This window comes from Silurus aristotelis (assembly GCF_946808225.1).
Source record: "Silurus aristotelis genome assembly, chromosome: 29".
NCBI classification, from domain to species: domain Eukaryota; kingdom Metazoa; phylum Chordata; class Actinopteri; order Siluriformes; family Siluridae; genus Silurus; species Silurus aristotelis.
The window spans coordinates 8,681,010-8,699,351 of NC_139602.1; the positions used below are offsets into that span (position 1 = coordinate 8,681,010).

The 18,342-nt window shown below is 37.7% G+C and overlaps 1 protein-coding gene across 1 annotated transcript in view; it reads right to left on the reverse strand.

The window, feature by feature from the left end:
- The window catches only part of chd5 (chromodomain helicase DNA binding protein 5), a 46,099-nt gene extending 28,966 nt beyond the window's left edge, over nucleotides 1-17,133 (reverse strand). The window contains exons 1-6 of the mRNA XM_083535205.1: nucleotides 16,755-17,133; nucleotides 7,407-7,555; nucleotides 3,033-3,215; nucleotides 2,402-2,520; nucleotides 946-1,187; nucleotides 38-150 (exon numbers count right to left, since the gene is read on the reverse strand). Of these exons, the coding sequence (XP_083391331.1) occupies nucleotides 38-150; nucleotides 946-1,187; nucleotides 2,402-2,520; nucleotides 3,033-3,215; nucleotides 7,407-7,555; nucleotides 16,755-16,821 (873 nt within the window). The 5' untranslated portion in view covers nucleotides 16,822-17,133. The remainder of the gene's footprint in view (nucleotides 1-37; nucleotides 151-945; nucleotides 1,188-2,401; nucleotides 2,521-3,032; nucleotides 3,216-7,406; nucleotides 7,556-16,754) is intronic.
- Nucleotides 17,134-18,342: the final 1,209 nt, after the last annotated feature.

An 18,342-nucleotide genomic window follows, 5' to 3' on the forward strand; every position in this document is an offset into this window, starting at 1 on the left:
TACGTGGTTAGTTCTGACTCTCCAAGGCCACCCTTACTGAGGAGGCTTTTTTCCTCTTGTTGCTTGGGCCTGCCTTCAATTTAGGCTTCTTGGCCTTTGCTTTTTTTTTCGTGTCCTTTGGCGGCTTGCTCTTCTTCCTCGCACTCGGCCCTGTGACACACGGTCAAAAAAGGAATTTTTTATAGATTGCTTAAATGCAATACAGCAGCACATCTAAATCCATATGAACAACTAAATAATGCATCCACTATATGCGCAAACCTCAGGCTTCCGTACAATACAATGGAATATCAGTTCTCAAAGCAACAATATTTGATAATGCCACTAAATCTACTATATGGTCAACAGTTCTGGGACGCCTGACTTTGGATGAGGTAGCATTAAATTTCCCATTCTTGAACTAGTAGCCTTAAACCTGTTCCCCTGTGCACAAATCCAGATCCATGAACATTATCTTTACATGGAATGGACTGGACGATCCTGGAAAGCCTGCTTTAGAGCTCCAACCTCATTCCTATTAAACACCTTAAGAAGGAACCAGAACACTCAGAGCACCTCAGACCTCCATAAGCACTCTCTAAAATCTAGTGGAAACTTCACAGAAGAGTGGAAGTTATTATAACAGCAAATAAAAATTAAATGTATGTTAGGTAGAAACAATGTCAACGTCTATCAGATAACCAGTTACAACTTTATCTCTGACAATGGAGACTCCTTCCAGAAAAAACTGGAATAAACATTTCCGGACAGAAAACATTTCAAAAAAATTTTTTCCTGTTATGAGATGCATCTACGGAACACATGTCCTACAATAATATATTAAAATGTGCATATAATATAAACCTGTGATTTGAATTTTTCTAAAATACTCAGCACCTTCCTAAAGAAATTGCAATGAACTAAGATAATATTTGGCATCACATGTTATAAAAGGTATATCCTCACCCTTGCCCTCTTTGGTTTTGGCTTTTTTGACCTGCCCTGTTGGAGAGAGCTGCTGGACGCTGCTGATGGAGATCGAAGGCGTGATATTGACCGTTTCCACCGCGGCAGCCACTGCAGCAGCTACGGCCGTCGCCGAACTGCCTTTAAACGGGTTGTTGGCGCTGAACTCACGCCATTTGGCTCCTAACACTGTCATCATCTTGGACATTGGTATCTTGGGGTTTTTCTTAGCGATGAGAGGCCTACATAGCAAGTGCAAATACATTAGGGAGAAAATAGTCATAAAGGGATAAGTATTTAAAAAAATGTATCCATAAAATACATCACATATTTGATTATTCATTTAAATGAAATAGTGCTATATATTTAAAACGGACTCCCTGAAAACGTTCACATACAAACTTCATACTTTATTTTACAGCAACTAAATTTCAATGGTAAATAACCCAGATGCCTAAATTAGCATGAAACCAGTTAAAAATTATCTTCAACTATCTAGGATTTTTGAAGATAATGGTTAACAGTTGTTATGCTAATTAATTAGCATTTACCTCAGATGTGTCGATAAGTTGAAAAAAGCCATTTAATAAAAAATGTATTATTAAATTTATTATTAAATGTCAACATTTTTGATTAAATGTCTTTTTTTTTTTTACTTATATTTTCTAATATGCCTTGTGTAAACTACTTGTGCTAGCTAGCTTCAGTAAGTGGCTAGTTTACCTCAGGGAGTATGTTCTTGCCAGTGTCACCACTAGCTTGCTCATTAGAGATAAACTTATAGGCGTACATACAAATACATTCATGCATACATACAAAAACATACAAACTAAATTTTTTATAACTTAGTTATCTCTGTAAAGCTGCTTTGGGATGATTTCCATTGTTAAAAGCGTTACACAAAATAAAATGTAATTAAAATATGATCAACATCCCAATTTGGAAAGCAAAAATGTATCAGCAGTTAAATAGTAAATGCAATTCACTGAGGCTACTGTATTTCAACGATTATCAGAATAATTTTTTCTCTTTGTCTTTACATCCACCCTAAAACACTATTTATGGTCTCCTGAATGGAGAAATTTAAACTTTTGGACAATGTTGTGCTGAAATTCTCCCTTCTAGCCAGTTGGATAGTGTTGTTAAAGTTTGCTTACACGTTGTACCACCTTTAGATTGCATTTTTTGCAAATGGGATGTAATTTTGAAAGAGACAGAAAGTAAATAAATGTCTGGCGGAAACAACACACTATAGAAATGTATGCATTTCAGGTGTTTCAGTGTGGAGAAACAATTTTTGGAAAGGGGTTGAAAACTGTACTGTATATGGAGAGTGTCTTAAAATAGAAATTGAAGCTCTATCCAGATTAATAGGGACGTAGCCTGAGAAAACATGAACTCAAGAGAAATTGTAGTATTTGCAAAATTTGAAAGATGCTATGTATTAAAGGGGAACCTGAGGAACTGGCTGAAGGCCTTGTAGTTCGTGATGGTTTTGTAATCATCCTCGGAAAAGGCGTACTGGACGTCTTCGAGACCCCACTCCTCCATCAGCTGACTTGAAGATTTGGGTTCCTGGAGGATAAAAAAAAAAAAGGAAGAAATCGCTTGTCACAGAAACACCAATTGGGGACGTTTCACTTCGTCGGTCGATCCGTAATCTGTTTATAGCTTCACATTTTATGAAGAATTTTAGATGAAATGAGAAATAATGCTGAATGTATTTGGTTGAAATTGGTGGAATATTGAATAAACTGTCTAAACAATTAGTCTACTGAGATGGTTGTAAAAACTTAAATTCAAGAATTCCAAGTGGTTAGGAGGTGAAAATTCATTTTCTATTACAGAAGCATAAGCATTATTTCCTGCTGTAATTCATATTGCTGGTTTATATTTCTATCAACCCTCGACATAATTTAGAGCATAAATAAACACATTTCTAAAGTGTATTCCTTCTTTAATATTCAACATTCTTGGAAGAAAATCCAGTATTTGTGGAACTATATTAAATATAACTATTTTCTCAAACTAAAGAAACTCACCATTCATCTGATGTATCATCATACCTCCAAAAACAATGATCTAACCTTCATATTTCCATCGTCGTCGTCGTCATCATCTTCGTCCTCCTTCTTGTTCCATTTGCCCTTCTTCTCCTTCTTTTCTCTAGGCTTCTTCTTTTTCTTTTTCAGCATGCTGTAGCTGCTGCTCTCGCTCCCGGAACGCTGGTCCTCCCTGTCCGACGCGTCCTCGTGTTCGCTGGAGTGACCCTGAGAAACAGAGCTCGCTTTGAACCGAACTGGTTTATCTCAGGTTGAAGGCACACAATGGTGGACGAAGTACACAAACCGTGACTTGGGTAAAAGTAGAGATCCGCTCGGTAAAATAAGTCTCCAGTAAAAGTTAAAGTGTCCCTTTAGACTTTCATTTGAGGACAAGTACAAAAGTATTTGCCTTCAAATGTACTTAAGTATCCAAAGTACTTTGATTTATTATGTCTATAATGTTCCTATTATCATTTGTCACAAGACTCTTTACTTAATCAAACTCAGATTATGTGAAAAGACTCTGTTACTCTCAGCACACCGATCTATTAATAGAATTCGATCAATTTTTTTAATAGCTATCAATCAGTGTTCGACTCATTATCATGAGCCCAAAACCTTCTTTTTAACTACTTAAAAAAAATACTGCAAAGTTCCAGTCAGGAGTTTCTCCCATCATTTATTCCTCTCAAAATATCCTGCTTGCTGTTGAATAGACTCTGGGGTGTATCTTAGGGCTAAGTAGATACCACTAGATGCCAATCTGATTTCATAAAATGTACGTGAAATTGAAATGTAATGAAGTAAAATTCCCCAAATGGAAATACTTTAGTAAAGTACAGATACGTGAAAAAGCTACTTAAGTACAGTAACAAATTACAGTTACTTCACTACTGTCCACCACCAAGGGCACAGAATGCACTCGCCATTCTGAGATACTTTTCAGCTCACGACAGCGGTACAGAGTGCTTATTTGACTTACTGTAGCCTTTTCGCTAGCACAAACCAGTCTCACCAGTCTCCCCAGACCTCTTTAGTCAACAAGGCTTTTAGAGCTGCAGAACCACAGCTTTTTTTTTGTTTTTCACACTATTCCATGTCAAAGATCAGCAGTTTTTAAAATACTGCCAGCAACTGGGTTAAAATATTTTCCCGTTCTGATGCGAGCATTTAACTGATACTCTTGACCTTTATGTGAATGATTTCCTGCTTTGCATGCTTCTGCCATGTCAGACGTTCGAAATAATGGTCAGGAAGAATGCCATGAGGGTAAAAAATCATGTTCCTGGTAAACTATGTAGGAAAAGATGTTTCACACCAGCAAGTAGTTGCATGAATCACTGGTTTTGTGATCAGTTCACAAAACCAGAAGCTTCTAATTGCTTCTAATCATTCAGAGAACAATTATTAGTTCCAAATCAATCGAAATGACCATAAATGTCAGATATTCAGGACATAAACTATATCTGAAAATCGTATTCTGTCCAAATGGTGCTTGTGTTGTATGACAAAGCTACACATATCATGCAGGATTTATTATTATTTTTTTTTTACCATAATAAATAAATAAATAAATAAATAAATAAATAAATAAATATATATATTGCAATCATTCTTTAATAGATCACATATATTTTCTCATGGAAAAACAAATATAATGGAAAAAAATTAATATGATAAAAATGCTGCTGATAAGCAAAAGCAGTACAAACACTACTTGGTGAAAAAGCACAGAAGGTGCATAACCATGTGGTTTGTGTGTGTGTGTGTGTGTGTGTGTGTGTGTGTGTGTGTGTGTGTGTGTGTGTGTGTGTGTGTGTGTGTCAGCTTTGGAAACGCAGCCTGTTGCACATTCGCTGGCTTTCAGATGCACATTTTCAGTGGCAGAAAACAGAGAAAAGGCTGCGCTGCCGCAGAGCTGTAGGACCATCCGCCATAGTTGCCATAGTAACTCTGTCTCTCTCTCCTCCGCTACTGCGGCAGCCAATGAGAGTGCGCCACTCGATCAGGCGCGTTTGCATAACGAGCTCGTTTCGCAGAGGATGCAGCGGCTGCGCTCTGAGGGGCAGTCTAGACAAATCTCATTTACACACCCGCCAAGAAATTGAGAGAGAGAGAGAGAGAGAGAGAGAGAGAGAGAGAGAGAGAGAGAGAGAGAGAGAGAGAGAGAGAGAGAGATGGGGGGGGTGAATGAAAATGAGAAATGATAAAGTAAAAAAAAAATAAATAAATAATAGAAATGGCAAAAACAAGAGTGATGGAAAAGGAGAGAGGATGAAATATGAACTCCCTGATTTATTATTCGTTTTTTTATAATGCAAAGTCTTTTTGTTATGCTAATAAAGGGGATAAATAAAGAATTGAAATTAAAATTGAGATGGGGGGGTGAAAGAAAGGGAGGGACGGGATTAATGAATAGAGCGAGAAAGAGTATCGAGATAAAGAGAATACTAAAGAGGCAGAGTGAGAAGAAAGAGAGAATTAGGGTTAAAAAAATAATGAGAAAAAAGAGGACAAGTAAAAATGCAATGAAGAATAAGAAGGAGAAACTGCAGGGGAAGAAAGAAGAGAAAAATGAAAACCTTCAAAAGTATTGGCACCTTAATGTAATGAAATGTCACAAAATTGGATAAAATAAATGTTTAACGGTTTAGATTTCTCACTCTGAAAGAAGAGAAATGAAACATGCATTATGGCGAGTCTCAGACTTTTGAGAACATGTTAAAAAACTGTATCAATAATTATACTTTTAACTTAAACCGCGTTCTTATAGAACCGCCGTTTTTGTAATCGTATTGCACTTAATAATTTGATCATATGATTCTGCAGACATCCTACATCTTTTTTGTCACTCCTAAGCCTGTCATTGGGATATAATAGACGCTGAGCAAGGCAAAATAAGAGATTTTCTTTTAACCAAATATTTCAGATTCACACGTTTTTGTTATTTAATATAATTTTTTCATTATATTTAAGGGTTCAAAATCAATAATTAGATGCCACATCCATAACTGGCTGTTTGCTAGATTGGGCTGAATGTGTTGTTCCTGGGAGAGAAACTCAAATTCAGTTCTGAATTTTCCCCAAGCCTTATTGAGGCTACAATTAGAATCATGCGTCATGTTCGGATCAAACCACTACCAAAATCTTTTCGGTTGTAAACACCATCTGTATGTGTTTGTGAAAAAAGGGAAAAACAAAAAACGTGTACAAGGATACAAAAAAAAAAATAACCCACCAAATGTGGTCGGCCATGGTCTCACAGAAACTCTGATGATATGACAAATTCTGTTAAATAAGTAGATCTTTCAGATTAAAACATGGCCGCCTCGGCCAGTTGGTTAGGAATTGAACAAAGACGGATTTATTAGTTGTAGTCACCATTTATGCTCCTGTTTCAAAGGGGGGCCAAATCTTCTAAATCTAAGCGAACAGAGTACAGAAAACAGCAGGAGTGCAAACATCAAAATATTAAAATTATATTTGGTGTGACTTAGATTTCATTCCCTTCGCAAAATGATATCAGGCAACAAATGGGTTTTGATTTGTATGATTTGCAAAAAATTGGCATAAAATATATATACTTCTGTTTGGGGGGAATTAAAGGAAGAATAAAATAATAGAAGAATCCCTCCATGATCCCATATATACACACACACACACACACACACACACACACACACACACACACATATATATATATATATATATATATATATATATATATATATGCACATTTTTCTAGACAATCAAATGATCAGAGGTAAAAAGGAAAATAAAATAAAATAACACTTATGTCAGGTGAATAAAGTATTTTTTTCTAATGGATAGAAATCCAAAAGTTGATTGCTATTATCAAGCTGGTTTTTTATGCAGGTTTTAAAAATATTAAGACAGAAAAGTCTTTTACAGCTAAAATGCCAGACGTGTTACATCTTTAATTTGATCTTCCAACAAACAAAAATCCAGAAGAAAAAAATAAGTAATATTTGGTAACATTCAAGGATAATCAAGGTCCTGGAAAGGCCCAGCGAGAACCCAGACCTCAATCCTTCAAAAACCTTCGGAAGGACCTAAATAACGGTGTACACTGGAAATCCTCACGCAATTTAAAGGAACTTTATTTTTGTAAAAAAGAGTGGAATAAAAAGTCTAGATGTGTGAAGCTAGAGAGTAGGGACTGAAGACTTGATCTCATAGAGTTGAGAGAATTTTTCAGACTTATGCAATCAGGGTGTTTTTTTTTCTTTCATTTATAATATTACCAATTATTAAGTAGTATTTTTTTTCTTTGGAATGTTGTTTTTTGGACATTTATATTGTTATTAAAAAAACCTGCAATTTCATAAGGGTGTGTAGAATTTTTTTTTTATATCTACTGCATCCTTTAAATTATCAACAAATTAATTAGTTTACCTCCTTCATCTTCTTTTTCACTTTGGGCATCTTGCCCTCCTTCTGCTTGCTGGGTTTCTTCTTCTTCTGCTTGATCGAGTCATCATCCGAGAAAAATCGCTCCAGAGGTGAGAGTGGCACACGGACGTGTTCGGGCTCCTCGTCCTCATCTGCACACATGGAATAGAGAAGGAAATAAACACACTAACAGATTGCGGTGTGTTTTCTCCAAACTACAGGAACACAGAAGCTCTATGACTAAAGAGTCTGCTGATGCCAAATTAACTACTAAGTGTACAGAAAGGATCTATTATACAATATGGTGGTGTTTGGGGAATTATTTCTGGTTGGGATTTTTGGTACATATTGGATTGTATACCACAATGCAGAAATAATTGTGTCTTGCTCTTTAAATCCAAAAGTCCAAAAAACACACCACAAAGAAGTGGAAGTGTAGAAAGCTCTTCTTGATGACTGGAAAACTTTCTTTCATAAATGCTAAATAACAAAAGTCCTTACTATATGATATTTTCTATTATATGAGATAAACAAAAGAGTTAATGAGTAATTTGGGCAATTTCACTGTTAGCATTACATCAGGGCTGCTAGTCAGTTGGTGCATTGGCATGACATCATGCTCTAGATGTAGTCTAGCTAAACCTGTGCACTAAAGAAAAAGAAATTTGTGCCAGAAATTACAGTTACTACATGTACCATGTGCATTTTGTTATCAGTCTCAATCTATTTTCAAACCCTGTGTGTCAAAACCGTGTTCTCTGGTGCTGACTCTGGATTATTCCAGTTGATTTGTTGTTGTCTGGATTATTGGTCGATATGCGGTAGAGTTATGACCCACTCAGCGCAACACAACCAATTTACCTTGTTTCTCCTGTGTTATGTCAATAAAAACAGCTTTTCTTTGTCTTAGCCAGCTTCATCCTGTCACCATGCACATGTCCTATGACCCGACTTCATCACATTAACACCCGTACGTACACATCTTCATCTCGGAAGATGCTCAGGTATGTGAAGGGGTTTAATCTAGAATGTAAATGTATTCATTTTTTTTATTTAGTTTAGAATTCCTAAAGAAAGCGATAGCTCTATAAAGAGCACCAGTACCTGACTTTACTAGCATAACATCACAAAAAAAAACCTATTGCTAGAATTAGCATTTAGACACAGACAAACAGGACTATACAAACAACTCAGTGGACTGGAGCTAACTGTTACACAGACCAGGCATTACTTTATGACCACCTGCCTTATACTGTGTTGGTTCCACTTTTGCTTCCAAAACAGTCGTGACAGGTCGATCATTAACAGCATGAACTTCTTTAGCAATTTGAGCTACAGGAGCTCGTCTATTAGATCGGATCACACGGACCAGCCTTCACTCAAGTGCATCAACGAGCCTCGGCCGCCCACGACCCTGTCGCTGTGCACCACTGTTCCTTCCTTGAAGCACTTTTAATAAATACTGACCACTGCAGATCAGGAACAACCAAGAAGAGCTGCAGTTTTGGAGACGCTCTGACCGAGTCGTCTAGACGTCACAATTTGGCCCTCGTCAAACTCACTTAAATATTTACACTCGCCCATTTTTCCTGCTTCTAACACATCAACTTTAAGGACGAAATGTTTACTTGCTGCCTAATAAAAATAATGTGAAGTCTGTGAAATGAATAACTTTTTGTTTTCTGAGACTCCTTATAAGAAAGGAGAGTTTAAAACAAACCAATAACCCGTTTTGAGATTTTCTAAGAGTCCAAGTCTGTTTTTATATTAAAACGGTTTATAATTGAAATAGAGATTAGATTCTTTTAACTATATTTCACACTTGTACAGCTGTAAAAATCGAAAAAAATGGTCTGTGGCAATGAGACTCGCATTTCTATGTAATGAATAGAGCAGCAGGGTTAAGAGATGGTAATGATGGAGAAGGAGTTTCTCTCTCTCTCTCTTTCATTCTCTTTCTTGCTCTCTCTCTTAATGTTGCTGCTCAGGCGGTAGGCCATGAAATACGCAGCACGTCTCAAATCCTGCACTGCACCCCGAGGGAATCGAGGAAAAAAAGGAGCTTTCTGTATCTCCTGCACGCTATCCTTAAAATCCACTTAACCTCCATTTAACCGCTCTGTGAGAGGGCATTCGAGGGTTATTTAGCGGCAGAAGCTTTCTGCGATTCCTGCTGGATTCAGAGCGCCTTCACTAAAGCGTCCAGGCTCGCGGAAGAGAGCATGTTTGATCTTCTGTGCGCTGTTTAACAATAGAAGCCCCGTCGCTAATCATTACTAAGGAAAACACACACCCAGAAAAAAAGGCCTTTGTGTTCGCTTTGTGGATCCTCCTGACTATTAACATGGGATGGATAGATAGATGAACGAGCAACAGATGTCCTAATCCCACTGATCCCAATGATACCTGATATGGATCTAGATAATACCCGAGATGACGTCCTGCAAGTATCTGCTGTTAAGTTATGCAAAAGATTTGTACAAATGTCAACATCATGCATGTTCCTTCAAAGGTTACTGATCATAAACGGAAATAGAATCTTTGTCCAAAAATTTTGGGACACCTGACATTTCCAGCTATATTTATTTATCCTCCAAAATTTCACAAAACATGTTCCCGCAGATTAATATGCTTTACATGGGGTAGAGTGGAAGATCTCCTGCTCACTGCACCATCCTCACCTCACCTACATCAGTACCTGACTTTACTAACACCTTACAATTTTATTCTTTAATCATTGCAGCTCTTTCACATACATTATATGAACACAATATGGAGGTACTTTTTAAAAATCCCATCCAACATTTAGTCCCCGTTTGCTGTTAAAATAACCGCCACACTTCTGAGAAGATGTTCCACTAGATTTTGGAGTGGAGTTAAAAAGATTCATGCTCATTCAGCCACAAGGTCATTGTGATGTATGGTTAAGGTCAGAGCTTTATAGCTGGAAATCTTCCTCTCCAACGAATATAATTCTTATCTTCATGGAGCTGGCTTTGTGCACAAGAGCACTGTCATGTCAGAACTGGTTTGGGTCTCCCACAGTATCTCAAGTAAAGAAAAAAATGGAATCCCCAGCATCCAATGACATCCTATATAATCGTGTGCTTCAAGCTTTGTGGAGAAGAACCACATAAGTGTGGAAAAGTCAGGTGTCCCAATACTTTTGTTCATATAGTGTATCTCAAATGTATTACATTTTAACACTAAATTATGATTTTATTTTTAAAATTCTTGTGATATAGCTAGAAAAAAGTAATAATATCTAATAATCTATATGAGGGAGAAATTGCAATAATTCAAGTAAAAAAAAATTTTTTTCATGTTTTTGTTGTTTTATCCAAAAAAATTCCTTTTACTTAATATTTAGAGAAAAACTTTGTTAAATGTCAAGGAAGAAAATTGTACTTATATGGAGCAAACAATATTTTTCGAATAAATTTATAATTATTGGTTTTTTTTCATACGAATACTACACAATATTCCTTTTTTATATATATATATATATATATATATATATATATATATATATATATATATATATATATATATATATATATATTCTGCCTTTATTCTTGAACTCTTTCACTTTTTAAAAAAGTAGCTTTAAACCCAGTAATACATTTATATTAAGAGCAGGAACTAAAATACAACAACAATCTGAAACCTCATTCTGAAAGAGTGCTTACTTACAAACATTATTTCTCATCCATAGCATTTTTCTGACATGTTATCGAATGGCTTTCCTTTTTTAATAAATCTGTAGTTATTGAGCATGGCTTATATAAATGACCACGTCAGCTGGGGCTGGCGCTCACCTCCTATAATGCTCCATTATATACACCATATGGATAAAAGTATTGAGACACCTGACTTCTCCAGCACTTATGAGGTTGAAGTTGACAGCACCCAATTTTATAAAAATGTCTCTGGATATTGTAGCGTTGAATCCCCCCCTTTATTTAAAGACTCCCAAACCAGTTCCAGCATGGCAATGCCCAGTACACAAAACCAGCAGCATGAAGATATAGTTTACATGCGTTTGAAGTGTGTGGAAGATCTTGAGTGGCCTGCTATAAAGCTTTGACCTTAATCCAAATGAACACCTTTGGGATGATTTGGAATGCTGACTGCACCCCAGGCCTCCTCACCTCACCTACATCAGTACCTGACTTTACCCATGACCTTAAGGATGAATGAGCACAAATCTCCACAAGCACACACCAAAATCTCGTGAAACATCTTCCCAGAATCTTCTCAAACTTTAGTCCATGTAGTTTATTTCAAAAATAAATGCTATAGTGCTGTTTTTTCTCGCATGAGGACCTCAACCTCAGCTCTAGACGTCAGTAATATAAATGACAGGTTAATATAAACCTGCTAATTGTTTCTATAGTAACAGAGTTCATTTAACAAAGCCTGTACTTTAGGTTTACCACATACCCAATAGATTAATTCTTAGCAAAGGAAAGGGTTTAAATGTCGATAGTGAAGGTTTCTGTGAGGAAACGTTAATATAAGTCTCCAGTATCGGAGTTTTGTAACAGTCAGAAGGTTTTCCACCAAAGGAAATTCCTCAGGACAGAGGAGTTTATGGTTTCTCTTTATGGTTTCTCAAAAATCTAATTTTATTTGTCACATACACATGCATACAGAGTCCGACATGCAGTGAAATGCTTTATACGACTGTCCGGCATGAGGGAATAGGATGGGGAGAAAAAGAAAACAAAGAAAAATTAAGGCAGATAAATAAAGAGTATAAACTATGTAATATATTAAATATATAAAGATATAAAGATATATATGAGGAAAAAGTGTATATACAAGGTATGCTTATGGATACGAGGTGTGCTTATGTACAGTAAACAGTAAACACATAAGGTGTGGTATAAAGTGCACTGTATTTGCAGTGCAGTGTATTTGTTTGTTTATTTTTGTCATTTATTTAAAACTACTTGTATTGCCCAAAACTACAGCACCATTAACGTAACTGCTCTATAAGGCAATTGGCATTTAATTTATTAACAAAAATTTCGATTCAGCTCTGAATAACACGTTTCAAGAAATTAATCTTATAAGAAAGAATTAAAAGAAATAATCCACTTCACATGAGGCCGTATCACACCACCCCAGCACGGATTATTTCCATATTCCAGCATGTGTTATTCCTTATATGATATGCTAATTGATATGCTAATAAATACATTTATTTATTTTGGATAACTTTTGATAAAAAAAAAAAAAGATGTGGAAAATAGTAGTAAAGTAAGTACATGGTATATCTCCACAATCACAGTCTAAAATCTAGTGGAACATCCTTTAAGAAGAGTACAGGTTATTATAACAAGTAAAAGGGGACAAAATGTAAACAGTAAAATGGGACTAAATGTGGACTGGGATGTTTAAAATGCACATACGAATCTTATCTTTAGTCCATATAGTGTATTTCTTATTCAATTAGAAATCATTCTATCACAGATTCATATTAACAGATTATCTCCATATTCCAGTGTGTGTTATTCCTTATCTGATATGCTAACTTTCTATTTCTTTGGATAATTTAGCAACAGATGATCAAGTAACTGTAAAATGGTGCCTTCTAAAAGAAAAGAAGTTCAAGTAGAAAATAGTGGTAACATGTAGAAAGTTCATGGTATTTTATAATAATCGTACTAAATCTTTTACGCTTCAGAAAAACGGGCCTACGGACTGAACGGTTTATTTTTTTCTTTCGTTTTTAATTTTCTGTGGAAATTCGGCAAGGGACCACGATCTGGAAATTATTTCGCAGAGCTCCATTGAACTCATTAGTCTATCCAAATGATTGCTGTTGGGTTTATTTGTTGGAGTAACTCCAACATTCGACACTCCAACAAAAGATTAATAAAAAAATTTACAAATAAAATGCAAATGGGAGTGGCTACTGCATTACATTCAGCCAATCAGGTCGAGGGCTTGATTAGCGCTCTTTAACTTGCGCTATCCAATAGATTGTGTGGATTGTGTTGCTGGGGGAGTTTATGGATTTGATTTCCTTTGGTTTTTTGGGGTTTTGTGCCTGATTTTCATATGAACAAATGAAAAAATAAAACGAAGCCGTTTACCCGTGTCAGATAAAAGACACGTCATTTTACGCTGAGTGTGAAAAGATGATTGGTATCGCTTGCTGCTATGTTTGGTTGAAAGATGCTAACAAATGCAGCGAACTGATGTTACCTACTGATTTGGATCGACTTCTCTAGCGAAGTTCTTGAAATGCAAGGAACTACCAGGAGCATGTGAGATGGCTGGAAGGGGGCGGGGCTTCCTAGACCGACTCGAATCATCTAACTTTTTGTTTTTATTAAAATGACTCCTTTTTGGTATCTTTTATAGGTTATAACTTGTACTAGAGCACTAAATTATGGAACTCTGAGGTAAACATCAGACTTCTATATGATAATTGATGCACTTTTGTTTACAAAGCAACAATGGTTCATGAAAACAATGACCCTACTTGGTTGCTACACCATATGGACAAAAGTATCAGGACAGCAATCATGGAAATGAATGGGTGGAGCCTAGGCGAGTTTATGGATTTGGTTATAGAGATGCCCTGGCATCTTTAGTTAGCTTTTGTGCATTCTCACCTTTCCGAAGGCACGTGGCTGACATACGTTCGTGCACACGTATGACCTTCACTGGAGTCTGAACGCCATTTTCCAGAATCAATAAAAAAAAAGCAAATCTGCTGTTGAATTATACATACTTCAATCTGCAGAATAATCACGTCGCTCCAATGCAAAATCTGATCTCAAATCTTCAGCTCTGTCTATGGTTCTTTTTTTTTTGGGATCAATTTGCTCTGGAAGAGAAATGAATCAAAGGAGAACCGAAGGACTCGAGGAGTTCTATCAAGGATGAGTTCCATTAAGGATAAGTTCAAAGCCCGATATTATTTCTGAGCGACCCGAGTCCGCTGAATGCAAGAAAACTATGACAGCATTGATTTTATCGAGCCGGACACCGTAGTGGTATAAAGAAGCGTAAGCGTGGCCCGGCTTCGAGGCCACTTCATCACATCTCTCCCAGCGTGCCACCTGCACCCCGCAGGAAGGGAGAGACTGATGTGACTGTGAGATTGATGAGTCTTGTTTAGCTACAGAGGAGCTCCCTCGATTCTTGGGGTGTATTCAAAGTAACATTAGAAGCCTGTTTTTGGAAAATAGATCCACTGCAGATTCGCATTAAGAGGAAGTGAAGGCAGATGAGGCAACATCCGGGCGGCGAATTGTAATAAAATTCTAGGGAGGATATTGGATTTAAACGTCATCTCTCTTAAAGATCGGGCGTCATGGACGTAATCGCTTTAAATCGTGCGATCAAGGCCATGCGTGGGTTACGATGCTGGCCAAATATATTATCTTCTAAAAGATTATGCATCCTAACTTCCACCAGGAACCACCAGAAGAATGTGAGATTGGTGGAAGGGGGCGGGGCTTCCTAGACTCGTGTCACTTTTGTGTGTCAATCATCTAATGGCCGAATCTTCTAGGTTGCTACACTGCATGGACAAAAGTATCATGACACTTGAGTTTAACTTCCATATGTGGTTCTTATCCAAAATGTTCCCTCAAAGTCATCGTTTGGATGCTTGTCACGCTACATTTTCCCTTTTATGGGAACCAAACCTGTTTTACAGAACAACGCCAGCTCCATAAAGATACGCGTTACATGGGTTGGAAGAATGTGGACGTTCTTGAGTGTCTGCTATAGAGCTCTGAACTCAACCCCATTCAACACCTTTGGATTTGAATTGGAACACTGATCGCACTCCAGGCCTCCTCACTTCACCTGACGTTACTAAAGCCCTTGCACAAATGTTCACGAGCACACTCTAAAATCTAGTAGAACATCTTCCAAGGAGAGTGGAGGGTATTATAACAGCAAATGGAAACTACAATGTGGAATGGGATGTTCTCAAAAGCACATAACAAACCTATGGTCAGGTGTCCACAAACTTTTGTCATATTATACATAGACTATTTTCAATTTAATCCTTTAATAAAATCAATATGATTATCCCAATTCTTCCAATTCTCTATCTCTAATTCTCTATCTCTATCTCTAATTCTCTATCTCTGCAAACAAAATAACATATATATATATATATATATATATATATATATATATATATATATATATATATATATATATATATATATATATATATATATATATGTTTACTTATACGGTCTACAAAGGAACGCGGGATAAAGATGGAGGTGGAAAACAGAAATCAATGGTATTTATGGTCAAAATTTTTGTAAACTATTGCAACTGGATTGTGTGCAACTTCACACGAAGGGCAATGCAATGAGAAGAAAGCGAAAAGAAAAAAAGAAAAGAAAAAGAAATTACTGGCAACAAACCCAATGGAATAATTGCAGTGATTTCCATCAATCCTGAAAATACAGAGGATCTTCACTGGAATACCAGGAATGGATGGAAGACACCATTTAGTATTGGACGCTTGTAGATTTCCGTCACTCATCCAGCAGGTTAGAAAAAAGGAGAACGTGTCTACAAAGCTAAATCTCAGAACATCTGTTTATTATTTTACCAAGATGAAGTGTATGGATGATCCCTGGATTGTAAGATTGTAATGACCAAAAATATGTTCCTTGTCTGACCGAATGCAGATGGTGAAAAAGTAGGGTGAGTGTGTACAGTAGGTGATGTTTTCCTGTCACACGTGGCTCTTTGGAGGAATCCTGGCCAAAGACAAAAGCAGAGAGCCGGCCTTGGAGCTCTGGAGCTCTGCCACATGATACAATATTTCACAATTTGCTTACAAATGTAAAAAAAAATGTTCTGCAATAAAAATATTGATGCATGAAAGAAGACGACACGTGCATTTTGTTCTTGTCTACAGATCAGAAGCCATGACTGTCAAAGTGCAAAAGAAAAAACGCTCTGGAAATATAAAGGGAAGCACAAAAGCCATGCAGGCTCCAAGGATGCTCGGCTAGACTAAAAGCTTCAAGAGGAACACTCCAGGAGCTTCATGACGCGTTATGACAACGTGGTTATGACATTTCTGTTCTCGCTGCGTCCAGCTCCATCACCTCCTCCCCATATTTTTTTTTTTATTAGAAGCTGAGTTTTGATTGCATCGAACCCAGAAGCAGAACATCTCTAAAAGCTACAAACTCCCTCTCCCTCTCTCTTCATCCCAATCTCCTTCCCTCCATCATCCCTCCTTCCCTCCCTCTCTCCCGCCTTCCCTTTCTCCTTCCTTTCCTTTCTTTTCTTCCTTCCTTCCCTTCTCCTCTTCCTCCTCCCATGTCCACTTCCATGCACTCCCCTCACCTGGCACGTCGTCTTCAAAATCCAAATCGTCCTGGCCCTCTTCCTCGTTGCTCAGCGATCCGGGCATCTTCACCGCATCACACACGCACACACAGACGCAGACTCATACACACACGCGCGCGCGCGCGCTCGCGCCCTCACGCACAAAAAATTACATCCGTGCGCTGCGTCCGGTGGAGGAATTAGGGAATTTAAAAAAGGGAAATTAAAAAATTTTTTGAAAGTCGTGCAAACTCCCGAGAAAGCAAATGCCTTCTTTTTAAGGATAAGGTTTTTTGTTTTTCGTTTTTGTAAAAAAAAAAAAAAAAAAAAGAGAGAGAGAGAGAAGGTCTCTTAAGGTCTCTCTGAAGGTGAGGGTTTTTTTTTTTTTTTTTTTTTTTTCATTTACTAAAAAGCAGCCCAAAAATTCCCTGGAGGTCTGGAGGTCTGGAGTCCGTCTTCCTGCTCTATCCAGAAACGCACGGCTCCTGGAAATAAGAGACGAAAATGGAACGCACATGCCCAGCTCCGGCTCGTGACGTCTGGTCGGTTGCCATGACAATCCATCCCATAATTGCGCAGGCAACTAGTTAGTAGGTGTGTGCGGCCCGCGATTACCAGGTGGTAACTAGTAAAACTAGTCGGCGGGAGCGCGTGAAAACGATGTGTGTGTGTGTGTGTGTGTGTGTGTGTGTGTTAGGGGGGGGGTGCTGTCTTGCGCGCGCGCGCGCCTGTGCGCGTGTGTAAACAGCGCCGCGTGCCACCTCTCATCTCTCACGCGCATTGTCCCCTCGTGGGGTATTTTTGGTATTTTTTTTTTTGCCCCCGTTCGTGTGGGTGGTTGCGTGTGTGCGCGAGCGGGGGGTCTTGTAAAACGGACGCGGAGAAAAGTTGTCTCCCGCCAGCTGCCGGAACCGGAAAAAAAAGCAAGCACCGGGAGTCTTTTACATTTTTTTTTTTTTTTACTTTTTTTTTCGGTGCACGTTAGAGGCCTTGTAAGGTGGGGGGGTTGAGAGCGCGTGCGCACGCGAGCCTTTTGTCCGGATCACACCAATTCCTGTATTTTTTTTTTCTTTCTCTTTGATCCGGACGGAGCGCGTGCATTCACAGGTGTCGATGAATATGACGCGCGAGGGAGGCGGGTTTTTTTTTGTTTCTTCTTTTTATTTAAAAAAAAAAAAAAAAGTTGAATATTTGAATGAACGGTGATTCTGCGTTTTATTGTAGCTTTAGCCTAGCCAACATGGCTCCGGTTACCGGGAGTTTTTTGGGGGGATTAAAAAAAGAAATGAAGATTTTTCACAGGCGGGAGATCCGGTGCTGCTTCGGTCCGCGCGCGCATGCGCCAGCCTATACGGCCGGCTGCAAGTCACGAGCGGTTGTCAAGGTTACCGCAGCTGGAAGGCGCTCGAGACAAAGATGCAGGAGGGGGAGTTTGGGGGGGGGGGTGGAATTAAATAATTTTTATTAATAAAAATCTGAACTGGTATTAATAATGTATAATTAAACGTATAATAATTACAAAGGAAGCTGTGATGAGTTTATATACTACTATGATTAATATAATAATAATAATAATAATAATAATAATAAAAGATAATAGTCAAAT